The 24,869-nt window shown below is 37.5% G+C and overlaps 1 protein-coding gene across 1 annotated transcript; it reads right to left on the bottom strand.

The window, feature by feature from the left end:
* Window positions 1-420: 420 nt before the first annotated feature.
* Window positions 421-24,400, bottom strand: TSPAN8 (tetraspanin 8). The gene is made up of 8 exons (XM_060167032.1): window positions 24,302-24,400; window positions 20,808-20,870; window positions 14,881-15,018; window positions 12,804-12,878; window positions 12,603-12,704; window positions 8,542-8,676; window positions 5,111-5,194; window positions 421-474 (listed from the first exon to the last, which is right to left on the bottom strand). Exons 1-8 carry the CDS (start codon window positions 24,398-24,400, stop codon window positions 421-423), a joined length of 750 nt encoding a protein of 249 aa, XP_060023015.1.
* Between the last annotated feature and the right edge of the window lie 469 nt (window positions 24,401-24,869).

The raw sequence follows: 24,869 nt of genomic DNA, 5'->3' as shown, positions 1-24,869 counted from the left end.
AATTCGATCTTACCACCCATGGTTGACACATCACGCAAGACAGAGTGTTGCTTCTGAAAAGCCTAGACGCACTGCCTTAACAACTACGGTCCTGTTACTTAGAGATTATTATTCCACTGGGTGGGTCCAGATGAATGCTTTGAGCACAGTACCACCTGAACACAATGATCAGACAGGAAAAAGCATCAATGTAAACAATGTTACTTTTATTTTGAGGAAAAATGCACATTCATCTAATTTCCTTGTGTCCCTGAAATCTTAAATATGTTCAATATGACTGGAAGATCTCTGCGATCTAGCTAAATGACACATTTTAATAGGACAGCTGCTCTTAACACAGCACTCATATATTTAAAGTTACAAATCCAAAACAAAATTTTAAAGGGGTTTGACCGATGATGACTTGACACATCTACAGACTTATTTCTTCCTGATCTGGCAGTACAGGACAATAGAAAGTATCAGACCAAGTACCTAGAAAATAAGAGGATTAACATGGAATTTAAAGTAAAACACTAGAGATATTATAAATAAAAAGAACATTGTATATGAAAAGATTCTGGCTACTGACAATTCGAATGTTATTTATCTAAGTCATCTCTCTTCCTGGGAAATTAGAGACTCTAACATTGAGAAAACGCTCAGTATTTTTGTGTTTCAATCAGGGTTTTCAGCTAGCAGTCTGCCTCTAACTGGCCCTATTTGATTGTGCAGTAGCAGCTGTCACTGAAGCAACCCACCCTTCTGGAATACACACACCCTTCTGTAGGGCATGGCCATGGAACTCTGGGGAACTCAGGCCTCTGGGTCTAAAGATGCCTACTGCTTCTATGAAAAGCTTATAATCATCTGGTTTAGATCATCCACATAAAAATCAAGGAGTCTAGAATTTCTCTTGCCATATTTTTAGGCATCGCCAAGAGGAATGAAAGAAAAAGTAACCCTTTTCTTAAAAAGCTTCTAAATTGAAGGGGAATGGCATCATTCAGGAATCTCCTTTGAAGTGAAAATGTACAGCTGAAAATCTGGGGCATAATTTCCATCTCATTAAGTGGCTCTCCCAAGAATGAGGGACCCCAGCACTTGCCCTAATTGGCTCTAAAGTTGGTGAGTGGCATGCTGTGGCTTTGATGTAGAAATGACAGAACCTGTGTGTATTGCAGATAGAAAGTTTCCTCTCCACCAGCCTCCTCTGAGGGGAGTCAGGGAGAGGATGAGATGCCATTTATGCTGAGTCATCTCCAGCGCTCCTACTATACGGAGATGTCCTGCTTACTAATTCTTTCCCGGAAATGCCTTTCAAATGAGAACTGCTGCCCAATATTTTTTCCTTCAAAAAAAAAAAAAATACTGAGGGACTTCCCTGGCCATCCAGTGGTTAAGACTTTGTCTTCCAATGCAGGGGATGAGGGCTCGATCCCTGGTCGGGAGCTAAGATCCCACATGCCTCGTGGCCAAAAAACCAAAAAGAAAACAGAAGCAATATTGTAACAAATTCAATAAAGACTTTAAAAATAGTGCAAGTCAAAAACTCTTAAAAAAAATATTGACACCAATTCTTTGCAAAAATAATGACTTTCATTCAGAATGTTCTAAAAGTCATTCTTTTTGAATGGCCGGAGAAAATGTTACAATTTAGTCTTTTGCTTTGGTCCCAAGCCTTAAGTCTGGGAGATGAGTATCAGGAAAGAATCACGAAAATGGGCAAAACAGTGGGATAAGGCAGCTATCATCTTTCACTGTCACATCCGTGAAATAGAAGCCCAGCTTGCATCAGCAGACTAGACAGTTAATACCATACTTTCTTGCATTTCACTGCCTCTGAAAAGAAAATGTATCATTGTTCGTAAAAATAGGTAATAATTAAAAGAGATTCATCCTATAGTAATGTATGCTAAGACTCAGGATAAACTTGCTAAGTAACGTACACATGCTCCCCATATTCTGAAGCCATCTAAAAAATGTAAAATTATTTTTTCTCTCTTTTAACTGCTCCATTCCTGGGACCATTCCTGGGTCCATTCCTGGGACCTCCTGTCAGGATAACTTTTATCCTACAAAGTGGTGACTATCAGTGTCAATGGCTTTTTTTTTTTTTTTTCCTTAATTAAAGTGAGGAGAGAAAGTGCTGATCATTTTTTGTGCTTGTAAGTTGCTGTAGTCAAATAAGGCGAGATATGATCGTCTGGTTAATGCAGAATAATGAGAATTCCAGTGTCTATAGATAACATTTTCTTACAAAATAAAGCATTTTGCATAGATTTCTAGCATCCTACCTGAGAAGAATCCCTCAGGTATATGTTCTTAACAGAGCCTTGACAAAAACCATCGGCCATTCCATCAGAGCCTATGCCTAAACAGACTAACGCCAATGATGTAAACGTCAGAGGGTGGGTTTTTTCATATGATATTTTTCTATGGAGATAGTTTTAAGTGTATTTTCTGCAGGGAGATATTTGCTTTGTTTGCTTCTTAAAAATATTTATTAGAAGTATTTTTCTGTCTATATATCTTTATGTTTTCTTGAATTTGAAGTTGGGGAAAAGAGAATGTAGATGGGCCTAAGTGTTAGGCAACTAGTATTAAGACTGTAAGACAGACTGATGGACATTTTTTGGATACGTTTTTATAGAATAGCTACCTTAGCTATAGACTATTTTCAAAGCTATTTTTTAAAGTAAAAATGAGAGGGAATACAAAATGATTTTTCTTTCTCTTCAAATCCCAGAGGGAGGGCAGATTTTCTATTGAGAGAGTGAATGAAAAAAAAATTTCAAACAGTTCTTTGAACCAACTATCGTATCTACATAAAGTCTACAAATCACACTTAACTGGCATAACTTGAAATGGTTATAGTTTGTGATATTACCATGTAAATTCTATACCTAAAAATTCCTCTATGAAAGGTTTTCAGTAAGGTATTTTCATATATATATATATATATATATCTTTAGAACAACCAATATCTAAATATATAACAAATATATATATGGAGTATACCAATTTCATAAAATACTGAAATGCTATTCCTCTTGTAATCTTATTTTCCATCAGATGTCTTTAGATTCTTGGCAATGTCTTTGGCTATGATATGAGAGACATCAATCTTCCCAGCTGATTATGTCCTTTTTTCCCCGGCTTTGCTTTTGAGAAGCTTCTTAAAAGCATCTGTGGGTTGTGGCCAAAGTCAATTGTCTGAATTTGAGTCTAAGATGGAATGTGACACTTATATTGACACTTACATTGAATACCTCAATTATTTTTTTAATAAATTTATTTTATTTTTGGCTGTGTTGGGGTCATCGTTGCTGCACGTGGGCTCTCTCTAGTTGCGGTGAGCAGGGGCTACTCTTGGTTGTGGTGTGCGGGCTTCTCATTGCAGTGGCTTCTCTTGTTGCGGAGCGTGGACTCTAGACGCAAGGGTTTCATTAGTTGTGGCACACGGGCTCAGTAATTGTGGCTCACAGGCTCTAGAGCGCAGGCTCAGTAGTTGTGGCGCACGGGCTTAGTTGCTCCGCGGCATGTGGGATCTTCCCAGACCAGGGCTCAAACCTGTGTCCCCTGCATTGGCAGGCAGATTCTTAAACACTGTGCCACCAGGGAAGCCCTGAATACCTCATTTAAAGCTGGCTCATTTAAAGTCTACTTTACCAACACATGTGTGTGTTTTAGTTTATGGATGTGTGAGTACATATGTGTGATTGCTCACTTACATCCACAGCCATTAACTCATATTTCTAAATTAGCATAAACCCAAAATTAGCATAAGCCCAATTAGCATAAACCCAAAAGAGTTTATGCTCTTTGTAGAGCATAAACTCTACAAGGCAGAGAAACAAAGGACATTTTACAGTGGGTAGAACTGACAGAAACAGACCTAATGCACAGCACCATTTGACTTTGGTCATATATCAGACATAAAGGAAGACAGCCGCATCTACCAACAAAAAATTCTTCATATTTGGACGTATTCGTTTGGGCTACAAGGAGGTCATGTTTAATAGCCCAATTTGCTTCTCATAGTTCCCGCCCTTTCTCTTATGGTTGGCTGAGAAATTCCACCGGTAACCTAAATGACCACTTAGGACACTAAATTGCTTCAATCTCAGCTGAAGTTACTCGCTGACAGTGATGTGGCACAAGTAAGAGGTAAAAGCTACCAGAAAACCCAAGGAGAGCGTTGTACAATATTTCATGAGAGTGAAGTAAAACTCACTTAGCTGAGCAAACCAGCCCGCAGAGGCGTTAACTAGGGAGACACCTAACATCGTTAGGATTCTTGCCAATGCCCTGACGTGGACTGGTGAGTGAATTTGACTCACTTGATATCTAAATTAGCAAGATCTGGGATGATTACAAAAACACTTCCCTGAAATAGTTTTATTTCATCTTTTTGCAAAGAATTTCAGGCCACGTTAAAAAAAAAAAAATCCTTCAGGTTCTGAAAACACCATGCCAGAAGAGTCTAGCAAGATAAAAATCCTATACAGCATTTTTTTTTCAAAGTCAATAATCAAATTGATGAGAGTAAATGCAGAAACCTCAAGCAGAGCGTCCTTAAACACTTCTCCAAGTGAGTCCATAGTCCTTACAGTGAGAAAATCAAAGTCAACTGTCTAGTTTTTAGAACTTGTTAGATTTCTCTAGACTAGAATAGCAGGAAAACAGTTCTCCACACTCTTGAGCTCAGTTTTTATTTTCTATTTCAAAATCAGAAAGAGGGATAAAAACTTGTAAAGCTTGTGTTTTTATTTTGTTTGGTGCTTCTTCTAACTTCAGGAAACATTAACCCTCGTGCTAGTTTTCAATGGGAAAAGGATATCTGGGACTAAGAACTGTGTGGAAATTAATTCAACTTCTTCTTCCCCCAGGAGAGAGATTATTCAGAAATAATAGCTTCTGCCCTGCCAATTTCCTAAGACGATAATCCCCTCCCCAGACCCAAGGCCAGTAGAGGCAGATGCTGGGCCTTGGGCACTTGGTACCCAGTGCTTTTCTGAAGCACCTGGTTTTTATTTGGCTCTTAGATTTGTTAGAAAAATTTGTTAGAAAAATTAATGAGCAAACAAGGGAATAAACAAAGAATTAATAATGCAAGATAATACTATACCTCAACAGCTGCCAGTCCAAACGCTAGTCCAATAACTATGGAAAGACTTCTTGAAAATAAGCATCTTATCAAAGAAAAGCATGACTGTTAAAAACATTAAAAATTTACCTTTAGTCAAATTTTGACCTTATTTTAGTACAGTACAAATTTTTATTTATTGGGCTAACTTTTTACATTGCTATCAAGGAACATACTCAACAGAAAGGAATTGGATTATTCCCGCCACTCCAAGCTCCTTCCCCGCTCCGAAAGGTTATAACTGTTGTGGTTTGTTCATACATTAGGAAGCATTTGAGGAACAAAGTTTTGCTTCAACCACCTAATTACTGAATCTAGGGCTATTTAGTTATAAATACTCATTTTATCCTAACTTCTGATTGTTCATTTTAGAGCTGTTATCACCTTGACTGCGTATTTTTTAGGTTTGTAACCTGCAGCAGAGAGTTCCCTCGTTGAGGTTTCAGCTAATTATAGTGTAGGTTTTCATTTTTTTAATGATTTAAAAAAATTTTATTTATTTTTTGGCATGTTGGGTCTTCGTTGCTGTTCCTGGGCTTTCTCTAGTTGCAGCGAGCAGGGGCTACTGTTCGTTGTGGTGCCCAGGCTTCTCATTGCAATGGCTTCTCTTGTTGCAGAGCACAGACTCTAGGCACGCGGGCTTCAGTAGTTGTGGCACACGGGCTCAGTAGTTGTGGCACACAGGTTCAGTAGTTGTGGCTCACGGACTCTAGAGTGCAGGCTCAGTAGTTGTGGTGCACAGCTTAGTTGCTCCGTGGCATGTGGCATCTTCCTGGACCAGGGATCGAACCCATGTTCCCTGAATTGGCAGGTGGATTCTTAACCACTGAGCCACCAGGGAAGTCCCTACATTTTCATTTTAAAACAAGGTTTTTTTCAAAAATCCCTTAATATGTGTCAGGGTTATTTTTACCTTAAAAAGGAAAAAAAATCATTATGTCCACTGTTATGCTCTTACTTTAGACAAAAAGAGAATTTAGAAATTTGTCTCTCTGCCACATTTTTAAACATTTATTCAAACCAGCATGAAATTTCAAGCTTAACATATTTTAGACCAGACCTAAAAATTTCAACAATTGTAAATTATATGAATAATTTTAAAAATGGAAAAATAATATACAATGTAATAGTGTTATTGTCTGTATTGCCAGAAAATATATCATCCCTATGATGGTCTTATATGTGCAAAGGGCTAACAAAATATTGCTATTTGTTAAATAAAATAAAAGTTCTCCATGAGGTTAAGACAGTCTCTTCCCCTTCATTCCTGAATGTAATGGGTTTCTCCATTCTCATCTGATCCAAAGTGGTAAACATTAGAGGAAATTATTACATCATCTAAGATTAACTATGAGATTAATGGTATCTACTGAGTCACATTCATTATATTTTAGGGGTTTTCTCCCCCTCCCCCCTACATAACCAGGTTATCTTGGCAAAAGGGAGGGGAAAAGAGAAATGTGAATTATGGACATTCCAGATTTCTTATTTTTCCAGACTTCTTGCAAGTGACACAAGGCAGATGGAAGTCTTTCATGAATTTATGATCTTCCTTTTGGGAAACTGGTGCAGCTATAAGTCTATCTTCAGCTGAATTATGTGTGAATTTGGAGGGAATATCTATTATTTTTCAGGATAATGCTAGGGCATTACAAAATCTATCCTGAGGAAACACATCTTTGAGTTGAATCTTTAACAGGACACAGATAGCAATCTACAATTTAATTTACTAATTTCCTCATTATCCTAAGTGGAAACTCCACTTGTTTACACCATAGTTGTTTCCCCTCCTCCTTGTGGATATTGCGTCACTAAAATTACATAGAGAGGAGGAGAGCAGGGAGGAATATAAAAATTAATAATGAAAACTTTTAGTGATATTACTTTGATGATGAAAAGACATGGTAGCTCTGTAATCTGGTAGATAACTTCTCCCCCATGTGTTACTTTAAATATTAGTAACAGCAATTTCCCTTCAGAACAGTCTCCTTTATTTTGATAAAATTAGTAAAAGGGATGTGATAGTCAACAGGAGAGACATTTCCCCTGAGATACTTCCTATTTCCTAATATATAATTAACCTCAGTAGCCATTACTAAACCAATGCTAGATTGAAAATATTCTTTAGGGATTACAGAAATTAACTCACTGAACTATAATAGCTTCCATGTATCTCTCTCTCATCTAGCCTATAATCTCCTAGAGGGTCCACAAGCATGTCTGATTCCAGCAAGGGTCTGTCTGACACCTAGTAAGCAGTGAAGAATAACAGCAAATAAATGAAACATTAATATCAACTGTCATTTCTGTACACTTCCCTTCCAGGCAGAAGGAACAAATTATGTAAAGCCCTATGGTAAGAGACATATCATGTCCTGCAGGAAGCTGTATCTTGAACCCCAAAGACTGAGTTAAATGGGGTCCCATCATATCCTGTGCCTGGTCCTATCCAAGAAATACCAATAGTTCATTGGATTGAAGTTGCCTACTTATCTTTCTCTCTTCCCTATTAAAGCATTCACTCTGTGAGTGCAGACATTGCGCCCTATTTAGGAATGGATCTCCAGCAGTTGGTGAAAGGCCAGTACATAGGAAGTGGTCAATAACTGTTTGATGAATTAAGGAATAATAAGAAATATAACATCCACATATTAACATTCGCAAGTGACTTAAATATGTCATCTCTACAACACATGAAAGACAAACCTAAGTTTTTCTTTTCTTTTTTTTTTTTTTTTTTGGCTGCACCAAGTGGCAAGTGGGATCTTAGTTTCCAGACCAGGGATGTGCCCGCTGCAGTGGAAGCACAGAGTCGTAACCACTGGACCACCAGGGAAGTCCCCCAAGTTTTTCAATCGACTTTAAAGGCATGAGGCAACTTCTCAATTGGAGCAGCAATTAGGCAAATTGGTAGGTACACTTAACAACCAGAGCGGAAACCTCTAAAGCCCAAGTTATTTCTTTACACCCAATACAATTACTTGAGAAAGAGAAACTTTGATTGGAAAAAGAAAGCTTTACTTTGAAAATTAAAGTGAAAATATAGATTTCTAAGACCTATGTTAAAATAGAAAAATAGAGGAGGATAATGATTAAAGTCACCAAAGACAGGACAAAATAAACTTTTATCTGTTAGCTTGTACTTTGCCTCCCCTTGCAGTAGAATGTTTCTTTGATCTACTAAAGTTGCATTTAAATGATGCCAGACTCATAGAAGAAATAAAATACTTTCATTTTTATATCGACTTTTATCTTTAAATAAGGATTTTTTTTAAATTTGGGAAATTCCTGGGACTTTTATATCATGATTCCCATTGTAATTGCTGCAATTTAATATTTTGTGGAGACTTTCATTGTGGGAAAAAAAAAAACCAACAGAAGCACTTACCGTGCCAAATTTGATTTGTTCTCACCTGTTTGTAAATAGTTTTTCCATCATACTTTGTACAAGAAGAATCTGATGCACTTGGACATTCACATGACTTGTAATAGTATTGAAAATTATTTCCCCAATCAGAAGCTCCATTGATCAAACCACAACATTTTAACTGTTTGATGAAAAGTAGATATGAAAAACAGTCACGAGAGAAGACAAAAACATTGTCAATACATTGAATCACATTCTTCTGAAACCACTATTAAGATGTTTCTTATACTAGCATATCGTATAAGTCACCTCACTTAACTCCCTGAATGAAGAAACAAAAATGAAGGAATCTTCCATTTTGGCCTTCATGTTAATGAAGGAAAAGATAGAGTTTCAGATGAAAAAGTCTGAAGAACTTGGAGAGAATATAAAAAACTCACCTTCTAGTTTTTAATGAAAAAAGAGAGGGGAAGAATCAGATTTATGCTTCTTAGGTCTTAGAAAAGAAGCTTCCAGAGAGTTCATGAGAGAGTCAAGGTCTCTTTAAAGAACTTTTACTCAAAAAAGATGAGAGGTTTGAAAAGTGAAATTTCTATCTCATGACCTTTGATCACTTTTGGAGGAGAGGGGGAAAAGAATGAGAGGCATCTCAAAGGCCAAAGAAGATGCTTAGTGGACCTTCCATGAGACTGAATTTTACACGGACATCTGTAAAACAGCTAAGGGGTGAAAATGATGAATGAAACTCTTAGAATAATGCCGGGAAGGTTAAGGCTCAAAATAAACCAAAACATGGGGAAACACTAAGGAAAGTTGTGATCATGTTTGGGGAAGTAAAACAAGAAAGGGATAAGCCCAATGACTCAGAGTAATGGCACATAATATTATTAGATGAAAGAGAGAGGTCATTATCTCATCTTGCCCTATTTGCTTTAATTAGAGAGAAAACTTCTCATGCAGAAAGGTAGAAAAAAATTGAAGAAAATAGAACCAAGACTGGGTGTTTTTCTAAGGCTCAAGTGCATTGCAATGGTAGGCTATTGAAAGGACTTACACTTACTGGCTGGTGACCATGTTACCCATGTTACTTAAACCTCTCTGTGCCACAGTTTCTTCATCTGTAAAATACAGATAATAATAGTCGCTAATGATAGTATCTAATTCATAGAGTTGTTGGAAAGATAAAAATAGAATACCCATGTGAAGATATGAACTGTTTAGCTCAATGCCTGGCTTGTAGAAAGTACTCAACACGTGTTAACTGTCATCATTGTTGTTTTTGTTTTGTGTTTATTGTTGTTGTTTCCTTTGTGCTCTAACATGAACATGATCTGTTCAACATTGATACCAGTACTTTAGATAACATTATAGAAAGTGTCATTTCAACTCTGTAGTTGATATAGAGCTGGGAGTGATGATTAATACATTGGAGAACAAAATGGAGTTCCAAAAATAGTTCAAACAATGGACTTAAACTAACAGGTTCAACTGTGGCAGATATAAAGTCTTGTGCTTTAGGTCAAAGATTTACTTGCACAAATGTATGACTCATTAGACATTCACGTGACAAAGAGCTGGAGATTTCTGATGGTCTCAAGGTCAATCAGTATTAGCAAAGAGAGTAATCTTGAAACAACTTCCTTTCTTGTTTCCATGGTAGACATAATTAATTGCTCACTCTTTCTGATTAAATAATCTTGAATGATATTGATACAGACACTCCAGATCAAAAAGAATATGTCCCACTATATACACTCACAGGTCAATCCATTTTTGGAATACAGTATTCCTTAGGGAGGTATAGAGACACACTTACAAAAGACAGAGCAGGAGGTAGAAAGGCTAAACTTGGTTAATATCTAGTCACCAGATCAGATGTGGGAGCAGCTGGGGAAGAGGTTGGTCAGGATGCATTGAAAGTGTGATAGCAGTTGGATGAACAAGGCACTGTTCAGTGAATGATACAACAACCTCTAGACAAGTAGTCATCACTAAGAATCCAAGAGAGGCACATTCCACTAGTACGTTAGCAGAGAATTTCTGTGGGAATTCCCTGAAAACCAAAAAGAAAGCCACTTAATATCTACAAATTGTCTATGTGTGATGGGGCCCCAGGTCACCTAGCCAGAGTCTGGGGTAGGATTCTTTTCCCAAACAGGCATTACTAAAAAAAAAGAAAAGAAAATCCTTGTGGATATACATTTAAAACAAACAAACAAACAAAAAAAGAATAGACAATAAAAGAGAACCATAGTCCTGGGAACCCAAGGAGCTTCAGGTACAGAATTTGTGTACAAGAGCAGAAGTAATTCAGAATTGTGCTACATCAAACAGAACATTTAAAACCCTATGGTTGGCACTAAGCCCTTGGATACCAGGGACAACGTGCAACAAGTGTGATGCAGGACCCAACCCAGAGACCCAGTGGTTACCTGTAGTACATTTTGCCCTAGATCAGCAAGCAGGGAAGATCAAGGATGCTTGGTCCCACCCAGTGGAGAAACTGAGTTGCCTAAATTCTTCCTGCTTTTAAACTTGGATTAATCTGGACTCTAAAGTGGGAATAATCCTGGAGGAGAGAGGATCAAGGAGTACAGCTCTGGGGGAGCTAGGAAAAACAATACACAGAGGAAGTTAAACAGAGACTAACTCATATCAGGTTTCAGCTCCTGGAAATGATGCTTTAAGCAGAATTTTTACAAGCTGGGGTCTATCCAAATAGGGACTGGGGAATGCTCTGGGAAAAAATGTCATCTGATAAATAGTTCAAGAAACAAGTTCAAAATCAAAACTTTTAGAAGTCATGAGAGAAGCCATTTTCAAAGAAAAAATTGCAATATGTAGAAGTAGATTTTTTTTTCCTCTGAAATTCCAGAAGGAAGAACTAAGACTAAATGATATAAATTCTAGGGAGGAAGATTTTGTTTCAAATTAAGAAAGAACACATTAATCATCAGACTTAGATGTAAAGGGAATGGGATGGAATGGGCAAAAATGGACAAACTTTCAGCTCTTCAATATTTAATTAGAGGGTATGAACATAAACATAAAATACTTCAATTAATGAGAAGTCAGGTTAAATGTCCTGTAAAATCTAGCTCCCCTCTAAGATTAGGAGGATCTCTATGACATATGTGAAATAAATGCTACACGTAGTTAATATGATGGAAATTCTGAGTAAAGAAGGTGTGGTTGGGAGGAGTTTCACAGAGCAATACTTTAGTCAAACCTCAAAGCACATGTAGTATTTGTAAAGAAAGAAAAGTAGTAAGTACATTCCAAGGATGAGGAATGATGCAGAGGCAGGAAGGCAGATTTGTTTAAGAGATCCTGAGAAGACAAACCTGGTTGGACTAGAGTGCTTTCTTCATGGAGTAGTATTTAGTAAAGTTAAAATTTTAGGTAGGATCCAGATAGTAGAATACCTTCAATACCTGCCCAAACTTTGACTTTACCCTGAAGACAGTGAAGTAGCCAAAGTAAATACATACATACATATATACTGGAAGGGCTACTGTACTGCTTAGAAAGAATTAGTGAGTCAGACAGATCTGTATTCAAATTCCAACCCCATCACTTGTTAGCTGTCAGACCTCTCGAAGTCATAATCCTCTCATCTGTCTAATAAAGATAATGAGGATAACGATATTATCCACCTCATAGAGTTGTTGTGAGAATTAAATGAGCTACTGAATGTAAATCTGGTACACACTAAGCAGCAATAAATGATAGCTATAATTAATTTTATGAGAGAAGGGTGGGCATGGAGGCAGAGAAGGAGAGAGAGAGAAACTCCAAGCATCCCAAACACACTATCCTTCTAAATGGTAAATATTAAAATCCTTATTGATCTGGCTCAATCGAGGCTTAATCTTTCATAAACATATCTTCTTAATCTCTGTCCTATGCTGCCTCAGAACTTCGTAAGAAGGTGGGGAAAAAATCAGAAATATTCCTGGATTTTTCTTATGGCATAGTGACAGAATAATCAGTCAAAATCTGCAGAAGGGAGAGACATTTTTCAGTCTTTAGAGAATACACCTGTTAAAAATTAAGTAAACAGAGAACTACGTCCAACTCTCCAGATAACTTACAAACTCTAATTACCTTTTCTTGAATTTCAGAAAAGGCTTTCTGGAATAGTTTTCCATTTGGTGCACTCAAAAGATGTACATTCGTCTGGAGAGTCTCTTTAAGAGCACGTTCAGTCTGAAAATTGAAAAGTATTGTTAAATTATTCATGCCAGAAGGTAGCATGTCAATTTTTCAGACTTTTCCAAGATTATTAAGTATCATACGTGTACACACCTTAGATTTGTTAGTAGCTCCTACGATACCTGCCACCACTTGCAGAAGTAGGACCAGAATCAACCCTATGAAAAACTGAAAGAAAAGAAAAGGAATGTATATTACACCCAGTACATTCAGTAACATCTAGGGACATTTTGGCACCATGCTTCTTTCTGCAGTTGGGATCATATTACAGTTGGAGTATTAACCATGCTCTTCATTTACTCCATCCTTTGCCTCAAGAATCAAAATTGGGGTCATTACTACTCAGAAACATTCTCTCCAAAGACTGACTAAGGAAAATGGTTAAAACTAAAATTGACTGATAGGACTGTATGCATCGGTGTGATGTTGAATGGAGGGAAGTTTGAAAACTTAGATGAAGTTATTTGAATATGATCTTTCTCGTCCTTCATCAAACACAAACTCAAACTTCAAGACAAACTTCAGAACTGAATACAAAACAACATCTCTACCACTATTAGAATCACCTGGGGTCTTGGTATAAATATAGAGTCCTGAAATCTGCCTCAGATCTACTGAATCCTACTTTTGGAGGATCCCACAAATTAGTTTTTTTGTTAAAACAAGTTCCTCAAGTAATTAAATTCCCCAAATTGGGGCTTCCCTGGTGGTGCAGTGGTTGAGAGTCTGTCTGCCGATGCAGGGGACACGGGTTCGTGCCCCGGTCCGGGAAGATCCCACATGCCCCGGAGCGGCTGGGCCCGTGAGCCGTGGCCGCTGAGCCTGCGCGTCCGGAGCCTGTGCTCCGCAACGGGAGAGGCCACAACAGTGAGAGGCCCATGTACTGCAAAAAAAAAAAAAAAAAAAAAAAATTCCCCAAATTGCAAATGAAGCCTTATTAATCAAAAAGCAACCACCAGGGATGCTATTAGAGTCCCATTAAAACTCTATCTTTACCTTCCCTCATAATCAACCATCAGTTAAAAATTATTTGTTCAGGGACTAACACAATACTACTTTTTTTTTTTTTTATGTATACCTATATCTACATCTATTTTAGAAACCTGAAGTGAAATAAGAATGATGAGAATTGCTTATGATTTTGAAAGTGTCATTAATAAAGTATAGTCCCCAATCTGCATAATTTAGTGATCTTAAATTATACCAGCTATACTTGAAAGTGTTTCATGTTACTCTCAATAATTTTTTTTTAACATCTTTATTGGAGTATAATTGCTTTACAATGGTATGTTAGCTTCAGCTTCACAACAAAATGAATCAGTTATATACATACATATATTCCCATATCTCTTCCCGCTTGCGTCTCCCTCCCACAATACTACTTTTATCAGAGAAACAAGTTTAGATGAGCTCTGATAAACTCATGTCAGATTTCTATCTAGTAAATACTTGATGAATTTTTCTAATATTTTTTTCTATACCCATTTATGATTTTCTACTGTATATGTGTTAAAAGTGAATATCTGTGGGTTATCCCAACCCAATCTATCCTTGAAGCTTTCTAAGGGACAAATTTGATTATCTCACACCCTTACAATTTTCTTAGCATGGACTACGATTTGACTGTAGCCCACACCCAGACCCGTCTTCCATTATTTACTGAAAGTAGCCCTTGCACTCTCTAGCCATACCCAAGGCTTTGCAGTTCCCCAAACATGCTAGCATTGTACTGCCAGGTCCTCTCCCTGGAAAGCTCTTCACACACTCACCCGTACAAACACCTTATTCACTTTTGCTTCTGGCTTGAAAGTTCCCTTCTCTATCCTTGCCCTTCTCTTCTTGGGCCACCTTCACTGTTGCTAATTGTTTACTTGTCAGTCTTCCCTAATGGGTTCTAATTGTTTTCATATCTATGTATCTTTTAGCACAGTATCTGGCACATAGCAGGTACTTAGTAATTGAATGAATGACTGAATGAATAACTAAAATTTGTCTTCTCTCACAGTATCCTCTAATCTAAGATAAATATATTAGCTTCCACAACCAAACCCTCTAAACAAAAGTGAGAGAGTTTCATCAATCTTGGCAAGTCCTTTTGACAGACAATGGGGATGGGAGATAATCCTTAAAGTCTGAAGGTTGGGTATTGGGATTTGTCGGGAAAACTCACCAAAACAAGCACGAACTGGTTTTCTTTCATGGCACCAAAGCATCCCAGGAAACCCAGAATCATGATGGTAACACCCACAACAATCAAGATATTCACAGCAATATAGGGGTTAATGGTAGCAGCCCCAGGACTGAGAATCTGAAAATGAAAAAGATCAATGACAGAAAATCCCTTTTCTTGATGTTTTTTATTCAACAAATATCCACTGGGTAACTACTGTTGTGCCAGGCCCTGTTTTAGGACCTTGAGATACCTCAAGGATGTAAACAAGCAAAAATTCCTGCCTTCAAGGCACTTACATTCTATTCTATTGAGGTATTACTTGTCCAGATAATGTTTCCAATTTTATATTTTTTGAAGATGATATATTGGACGTTGGATGGAAGAAATGAAATAGGCTTTTAAAACATCAGTTATTCTAAAAAGCTTAGAAGGACCGGTAGTTTCACCCATGATGTGATCTTTGATTTGCATATTTTGTGTTTTATACCTGACAGTAGCATCATAAAGCATGTTTTTATGGCAGTTTAATTATTTAAATTATAAAGCCTAAGTTCCTCAAACAGATAGACTCAACAATATGAGTGAATCTCAAAAACATTTCATTGAGCTAAATAAACCATATTCAAAAGAGTGATTGCTGTATGATTCCATTCATATGGCATTCAAGAATAGGTAAATCTAGGCAAAAATAAACAAATTGGTCCTAATCAAACTTACAAGCTTTTGCATAACAAAGGAAACCATAAACAAAATGAAAAGACAACCTATGGAATGGAAGAAAATATTGCAGGCAATGTGGCTCACAAGGAATAAATTTCCAAAATATACAAACAGCTCATGCAACTCAACAACAAAAAAAACAAACAACCCAATCAAAAAATGGGCAGAAGAGCTAAATAGACATTTCTTCAAAGAAGACATACAGATGCCTAACAGGCACACGAAAGGATGTTCAACATTGCTAATTATTAGAGAAATGTGAATCAAAACTACAATGAGGTACCATCTCACACAGGTCAGAATGGTCATCATGAGAAAGTTTACAAAAAAACAAATGCCAGAGAGGGTATGGAGAAAAGGGAACCCTCCTACACTGTTGGTGGGAATGTAAGTTGGTGCAGTTACTATGGTAAACAGTATGGAGGTTCCTCAAAAAACTAAAAATAGAGTTGTCATATGATCCAGCAATCCCACTCCTGGGCATATATCCGGACAAAACTACAATTCAAAAAGATATATGCACCCCTACGGTCATAGCAGCACTATTTACAATAGCCAAAACATGGAAACAACCTAAATGTCCATAGACAGATGAATGGATAAAGACGATGTAGTGTGTGTGTGTGTGTGTGTGTGTGTGTGTGTGTGTGTGTGTGTATAATGGAATATTACTCAGCCATCAAAAAGAATGAAATAATGCTATGTGCAGCAACACGCATGGACCTAGAGATTATCATATTAAGTGAAGTAAATCAGAAAGAGAAAGACAAATACCATATGACATAACATATGTGGAATCTAAAATATGACACAAATGAACTTTTATGAAACAGAAACAGACTCATAGAGAACAGACTTGTGGTTGCCAAGGGGGAGGGGGGTGGAGAAGGGAAGGACCGGGAATGTGGTATTAGCAGATGTAAACTATTATCTATAGAATGGATAAACCACTAGGTCCTACTGTATAGCACAGGGAACTATATTCAATATTCTGTGATAAACCAGAATGGAAAAGAATATGAAAAAGAATATATATGCATGACTGAGTCACTTTGCTGTACAGCAGAAATTAACACAACATTGTAAATCAACTATATTTCAATTTTAAAAAGTATCCATTTGGGGAATAAATAAAAAAGAATAGGTAAATCTAAGCTATGATGATAGAAATCAGAGCAGTGCGGCCTTTGAGCAGAGTATAAAGGAAAGAAGGAACTGACTGCAAAGGGATATGAAGGAACTTTTATGAGTTAATACAGATGCTTTGCATTTTGATTGTAATAGTGATTACATAGGTCTATACATTTGCCAAAACAAACAAAAATTTAAACTAAGAAAATAAAATAAGTCTAGTTTCTAATATTCCATATCAAGTCTATCTCCTTGTTCCCAGGAAGTATAGTATATAGTGTCTTCCAGAGACTCTTTATTTTGACTGACTATTTAGTAATGGGATATTGAGGAAAATATCCTAGGGCCCATTACGATGGGTTGGGCTACCCATTCTGCATAATTTGGTTCTTCTCTGCCCCACATGTATACTCTTCATCACTTTCATAACACCTAGCCTCAATCTATCTCTTGCTCTACAGATATGTCCAGAAGTAAATCACAATTAAAAAGTGAAACCTTGTTCCTCTGTTATATTCGAGTGCTATGTGTAGCCCATCTACCTCTTATGACCTCTATCTACTGGGCTATTTCTAGGTAGAACACTAGGTCTTACACTAGCTCAGAGACTGCCTCTTGGAATCTGCTGCACAGCATGTAGACTAGCTCCTTTAACAGGAAATACCAAAATAAAAAACAAAACAAGCAAACAAACACATACTACTATTCATGACCTTTACATTTTTAAAGACTTTTTAAATCAACTCATAGCCTAGACAAAACCTTTATTTGATAATCAGGAGGAAGGAATATGCTAAAGTTGTAAGAGCACTAAAAACTAAAATCTATATTCCAGTCAGAGTCTTTATAAATAACTAAGTTTCTAACCATAGAGCAGTCAACTAACCCTACTGGGCTCCAGTTTCTCACTTATAAAGGTATCAGCCTCTGTGATACCTAAGGCTTCCTTTGTCTCTAAGAGTCTATGCTTACAGATGATGTTTCAATTTACATATTTAGAAAGCTGGGTTATGTCCTAAAGATTTTCTTTTTGTCTCTTTTTCAGGTTTTCTGTTTGTTTTTTTGTTGTTGTTGTTGTTGGTTTGCTTGTTAAGATTGGAGCTAAGAAATCAGTTTTGTTAATAAACAGGCATGGTAACTGAGTCAAAATAGGTAATGACAAAAAACCCCCCAAAAAAGCAGCATTAGAAACCCCATTCTATCTACTCACCATCAAAGACTGCTTCACTAGCACATTGTGGCCAATGCAGGAAAACCCTAAGGTATCTAAGACAGTTTAAGCCTCAATGGCTGAGTTATGAAGACTTGGTTAGTCAGTCCAGATATAGAAACAGTAGGTCAAATACCTACCAGTGAGACCTGGATAGTGCGGCCAGCACTTATTTGGCAGGTAATGAGGCACTTCTCTGAGACTGATCTGGGCAGAGTGACCCACTGCCAGAGTGGCCAGAAAGCCATGTGTTGGCTACCTGAGGATCACTGCTTCAAGTCCAGCCCAACAAGTGGCTATTCTTATTCAGAAAAGAAATAGAAATCTGAGTTCAGTATTTGTTCCAGGGGAGAGACAGCAGAGTTTTAAAAGCTGTCTTGGATGAACACTGTCTCTGTGTGTCTTAGAACAAGGGGAGAATTTCTACAGGAAGGGACATGGCTGAACTTTGAAGAAGAGGGCTGAGGGTCTTCTTTGGATTATAAAGGATCTCCTGGGACAAGGATGGTTGTGCATACGTTTTGCCTCATGCAGGGCTGAGTTCATCCTGATGGAGAACAAGGCATCCCTAAGAGACACTTTAGCACCAAAAGCTTTGCTAAAAGATGTTCATAAAGACATCCTGACATCCTTGTTTTCTGTGTTTGCACTCAGGTTTCTCCTTCTAAAACTTCTTCCTCTGTTTTTCCACTAGTAAAATTCAGTTTTCTGCACAGTCTTGATTCTTTGTCACTGACTTTGAATAAAAATAAATCAAGCCAATTTCACGTAAGTCAAGCTGGTTAAAATCGTCCTGGAAGATACTGACTTTTGTTTAGGGTTAGAGGCTGACAGAGCACAAGAGTCAAAATGTAACTAAAGATGCTGCCTAGCTCTATTAAATCATTCTTATCCCCAGATTCATAGTAACACCCTCTCAAGGACGACAGTTCTTTCATACATTCAATGTGTGTGACTTCTTAGACTAAACACCAAGTTTGTTTACCAGAAGCACTGGGGGGAAATAAAATGTTCCCATATCAAACAGAAATAAAATAAAATTTAAAAATAAAATACAGGCTGCACACACATCTCAAAAAGGCCAAAGCACCATCTAAATCAATAGCTTTTAATCTCTGTGCTTAATTATGAGTCCCAAAGTCAAACATCAGCTTCTAAATGATTCTAAGAGTCTTCAAATACTCTTCTAGGACTCAAATCCCAGAGTCCAAGGGCATCAAGAAGTCACAGATATATTTATATCACTATAAAACAACAAATGAAATCCTGATGGACTAGAATGTTACCAACTATTGCCACACCTATCCCCATTCAACTTCTTCACCATGGGGAGGCACAGAATGAAGAGGCAGTGAACTGCCACTGTGATTCTCTGGGTTCTCTAATGGTAGAAAGCAAATTTTAAGGAAAAAGAAAAGAAAAGGAAAGAGAGAAGAGAAAATAAAAGAAAGGGAAAGGGAAAAAGGAAAGGAAAGGGAAAAGAAAGAAAGAGACGGAAGGAGAGAAGGAAGGGAAAAAAGGCAGGAAGGAAGGAAAGAAAGAAGGAAAAGAAGGAGAGAAACAGTGAGACAGCAAGGAAAAAAAGTCCAAAAAAACCAATCCTTTTAAAAAGGGAAACAGAACAGATGTCAATTTGCTTTTGCTTTTAATATTTCTTTCAACTAGGCTATGCCCAATGGCATGTAACTGCACCGTGGTATAAGTTTTAATAGAAAATGCATTACCTTAATTTCTGTTTTAATAATATCTTAATAATTATTAAATAGGAATCAACATTCCTCTTAGAGAGGGAAACTTTATTTAGGCAAATACTTCGAAAGGGCCCTAGGAGTACATGTGAGCCTGAATAGTGGCAAGAGCCCAGATAACAAAGAACAAGGTAACTGCCCTGCGTGAGATAAGAATCGTAACTTGCGGGGCGGAACACCCCTGGGAAGAAGCGAGCTGGGAGAATGGAAGCAGGGGAGCCAGGAAATGGTGCCAGGCACTGTGTTAAGTGAAACTGACAGACCAACCCTCCCACATGCTCACCCTGCTCCCACCCACCACACACACAATCTTTCCACACTTGTGACACTGTGGTACAGAACAGAGGCAGTGTGTGTGGAATCCAAAGACCAGAGCTAGAATTAATTGTAGGAACTAAACTTCCTCCAGACCCACAGAAATCTTGGTAAGACCTTTGCCACCCATGGAACGGTGTGTGGTGGGGCACAGGGGATCATGCTAATCTTATCTTGATGTCAGGAGGCTGGACATTGCCGGTCAACTCCTGAGTTACACCGGTGACCAGCCTCTTGCTGTTACAAGGGGTTACCCTCAATACCAAGTGCCCCAAGTAATTACCAACTATCTTTGTACTTTGCTGCCTTTAAAACACAGATTCAAATTCTTCTTCTCCAAGAGAACCTCTCACCTTCTTTTCTTTTAGATCACTACCCCACCTTGGGAATCAGCCAAATTATTGTCAATACCTTGTACAAAAATTGCTCTTGGTGGGGAGGCAAGGTGGTCTATATCCTCTAGATAACTTCAGGCTGCACTTCAGCAAATAACGAAGGAGGCTAATTTCTGCTTTGGCCCCTTCCTGCCTCCTCTTTCATTCCCATCTTCCTATTAGGGGAATAACATCTTCTCCATTCTCTAGAAGGATTGATCAATGCCTAGCACAGTGCCAGGCACATAGTGGGTAATTTTGATTAATTAAATTTAATTAAATTATAAAATCACAGATCAGCACAAATGATTACATGAGGCAGTTAAGGAAATGCTATAGAAATATTTTTTATTATTACTGTCATTACTTTCATCATTATAAGAGAAATAAACTACTTTGGCAGCGGAGAAACTTGTATTTATTTACCTCTGGACCATCTTTGCCTGTTCGTAGCCAAATTGCTACTGCCAGGATTGAGGCACCACATAGCTTCAGAAAAAAGAAAAAATGTTAGAGTACGCCCAAGATAAACTACAACTCTAATTCCACACACCTCTAGCCATCTGGTAACAATGGTTTATCATTAATTCTACCATTACAACCTAAAAGACATAAATGAGGCATATTTATGTGTAGGTAATTGCTAAAATGTTCTGTTGTAATTGGAAAGTTTGATAAGAATAATCTGTTTTCCATCCACTACAGGGGACGGGAAAGATGGTTTTCCATGTTTCAACTCTTAACTGCGTTTCTGCTAGATTTTAACATACAAAAGATAAGTAATAACAGTTTAAAGACAAAATATCCTTATTGGGCCTCTGGGTTTGTCTTTGAGAAGCTGTCTTAGACCATAAAGGAAGGGAATAACTGATTAATCACCAAACGTTCCTTCAAGATTCAAGAAGTCGGGATGTAGAGGGAACAGCAGAAGATTTGACAACATTTGCTGTTAAGCAACAAGGGTTTACGACACTTTTTGTACCCAAATAAGCTCTTTTAAAAATACGCTCTTTTAGGTAGTAAAGCTTACCTAGAGAAGAGGAACAATGAGGAACAGTATTTAAAGTCTTAAATTACTTTAATGACTTTACCAGATTATTTAATTTGGACCAAGACCAACACATAAAATGTGAAACACATTTTACTTTAATGTAAGAAAAAAACCTTGTCTTTCAGCTTTGTTTTTGTTTTGTTTTGTTTTTTAAGGTATAGATGTTGTGGCCTCAAAAAAAAAAAATCAAAGATCTATTATTAGATAGAGATGTTGAGAACAAGCTTGGTAACATACCAGACACAGCAATAGACTTTGGAGGAGTTTCTAGACTATTCTGGCCTTAGGGTTCTCTGACAGAGAAATACCTGAGTCCTCCAAACCCCATGACTTTGTAGTATCATTGCTTTCATGTATGGTTGGGCCATATGCCCAAAACCCCCAAACAGCAGTTTCACTTAACGGCTTCTCATTACGTTTGCTTTGGGAGTAGAGTCGGGGCTTTTGTGAAAGGAATACGGAGTGCAAACAGCAGCTGAACCTATGCTCCCTAAAAGATCTCAAAATTCATCTAGGTTCAAGCCCTTTATTTCAGATTAAAGAAACTGGAATCCCAAATGATAACAACGGTCACATGGTGAAAATCCAGCAGCACTCCTAATCTAGCCCCACCCTTACTACATGCTTCAACTCCTGCAAAACAACAAATGCAATGGAAAACCAAAGCTTTTTACCAAAGAGCTCTTTGCCAAATCACCAAATCACCTATACAACTTAATTATCTTATAGGTGTGCACACGCACACACTATAAACTGCAAATCTTTGAATAAACAGCTTTAGAGCCGGAAACCTCTCCTTATTTCTTTTCCTCTTTTCCACTAAATCCTAATTTCATTTGCAGATGGAGATACATGCTCATTTTAGTGGTTCTTTGTTAATAAATAAACCTGCAAGAATTTATATCAAATGATAATGAGACCCTCTGTGATTTTCAGTAATTTTATAACAGTTGGATTTTTTGTTTTTCCATTTGTTCACCGATATTTTTCTTTCTCTTTTTTTCTCCTTTCATATTTACATTGTTTGTCTTAATAGTCACTCTGGCTTTCAGGTTTAAATGAAAATAACATTATCTGAATAGCTATTATGATTATCATCTTAATCTGATGTTTTTATAAAACTATCGATGAGAATATTTTAAGAAATGTATCATAATTTGCTAATTAAATTAATTAAAAGTAATTGGTTTTCTATCAAGAACAATCAGTGTAGAGCCATGATTGATACTAACCTGTTTTATCCCAATTGTTATAAGATTGATCATCATAATTGTTCTTTGAGTCCTTTCTCCAGTTTGGCTTTAAGGGTTTGCCCCTGATCTTTTTATAATGTTTTAAATAATTTGGAGTATGAATTAAGAAATAAGCATCTAAGTATGTCCTTCTTTCTGTTGATAAGGTTGTAAAAGGAAATTAGCTGATGTGTTAGGCCCCCAGGTTAGCCATCAGCGGACACTGCAGAACTTACTAGGCCTACTCCCCACTACCCCTTTATGGTTTCTCTTTGAAGAAAGTCACTGTTGTTGCCATTCAGCTCTCATGGGACATCCTTCTTTTTGAAATTAGGATGCAGTTGGTCTGAGCCAGCATTCTAAGAAATTACGTAATTGATGTTTGCTTATGAATATGCTATGCACTGAATTATGTGTCCCTAAATTCATATGTTGAAACCCTAATCCCCAATGTGGCTGTATTTTGAGATAAGTACCCAAAGTGGAGGCCAGACTCAGGGTGAGCATCTCCCTCCAGCCCCACAGATTCCTTGCCCCACGAGGCCGGAGGAGGATAAGAGTAGGACTAAAATACTATCACACCAGATTCCAATATTTTTAAATTAAAAATCAATACGATTGTTGGAATTGGGAGAACAGCATTAATTGAATTATTATTGTGTGTCAGTCCTTGGTCACAGGCTTTCATAAAGTATCTTAGTTAATCTTCACCATTGACCCTGCTGCGTAAAATTACCATCCTCGTTTAACAAGTGCAGAGACTGAGGCAAAGAAAAATCAAGGAACATGTTCCAGGCCACAAAGGAATGTAGATTCAGGATTTGAATCTCAGTTTGCCTGTTTCTTCAAAATCAACTTTCCAACATTCTTCTAATTTATGATAGAAGAATTTCTGTCTTATCATAATTCTTGCCATTTTATTTCTTCCTCTGTTTCAAAATCCAAATTGGAATTTATTCATCACTGCAGAGTGGTTTCATACTCCTGACTCATAAAAAAGCCTGTACAATGATGACTGAAATGTCTGTTTCTTAAACATTTACTTAGCATTATTCTGAGTTCTTTATATGTATCAAACCATCTAAACTTCACAACAACCCATGAAGTAGATATTACTACTATCCCAATTTTACAGATAAGGAACTATAAAGCACAGAGAGGTTAACCTATTTCGCCAGGGCCACACAGCTGGTGGTGAAGGAGGTGAGGTTCAGCTCTTAGCCTCTGGGCTCCAGTGTCTTTGTCACTGTTTAAGTTCCAAGCTGACTGCATAGTAGCAGGCAACCACTGTATTTACAAAATTCACACATTTCATCCATAGTCAAGTCTATCTTGGGGGATTTCATCAATCAGAATGAAATATAATTGCACCTTATTTTTCAGTTATCCTGTCTCATAGTTATGTCTGCTCTGCTTCAACTCTCTTCATTGCGCTCGGCACAACCAATCTAGCGTGCCAGGTACCATATAAAATACAACGATGACATTGAAATGCTGGTTCTTGAACTCTCTCAATTCCTGACTTCCTTCTGCTCTCTTCAAAACTCTTCATGGTTGGCTTCCTTCAGTTGCTAACACCTTTGGCTTTACAGCTTGTCTCCTTCTCACCTTCCCCCATTTGGGTTTGGTAATGTTACGTCACTCTGCTTTCCTTCATAAAGAGCCAGCCTTTCCACAGCTCTCTGCCTCTGGCAATGGTTCCACTGAATCTGTGGGCTAAAGGCCCTGTTTTCCATGCTTACCCAGACCCCTAAGACGCTCCAAGCATCCACAACACTCCCATGCCTGACTTATCTAAGAGGAGCATAAGAAAATGTGGGCAGTTTATCTGTTTTGACACAAGACTCAGAGAAATAGGTTTTGCACCTATGATTTACCTATTATCTACCGCACCTCTAATTCACTCTAATTTGCATCAAACTCTAGCATGAGTGATTAGGAATGATTTTTACTTTCTCACGTTTTTCTTCAATTACTAATTCTAACAAATAGAAATCACTGCGTATTTATGTGGCATATCTCAAGTTCTCTCACAAAAGAAACTGGTATGTTTAGCTTAAATGACCGTATGCATACTTTAGAGATATTCCAACATCTGGCCCTACTGTGCAAAGGCTTAGTTTCTCTAAAGTTACACCAGAAAGAATTCATTTGAAAACATAAGGCCACGGATGTCTATAAGAAAACCACATCAGTGGGACCGTA

Source organism: Lagenorhynchus albirostris, chromosome 11 (assembly GCF_949774975.1).
Source record: "Lagenorhynchus albirostris chromosome 11, mLagAlb1.1, whole genome shotgun sequence".
In the NCBI taxonomy this organism is placed as follows: Eukaryota; Metazoa; Chordata; class Mammalia; order Artiodactyla; family Delphinidae; genus Lagenorhynchus; species Lagenorhynchus albirostris.
This window is presented reverse-complemented; position numbering and strand designations above follow the sequence as displayed.

Bases quoted from the DNA above. Each gene is read 5' to 3' on its own strand.
- TSPAN8 (XM_060167032.1), bottom strand. From the start codon at position 24,400: ATGGAAAACAGGGCCTTTAGCCCACAGATTCAGTGGAACCATTGCCAG. The intron at 20,871-24,301 runs GTAACATTACCA...TTTTTTCTGAAG, and splicing joins ATGAAGGAAAGCAGAGTGAC to CTATGTGGTGCCTCAATCCT. The intron at 5,195-8,541 runs GTGAGAACAAAT...TGTTTTTAACAG, and splicing joins GAAAAACTATTTACAAACAG to TCATGCTTTTCTTTGATAAG.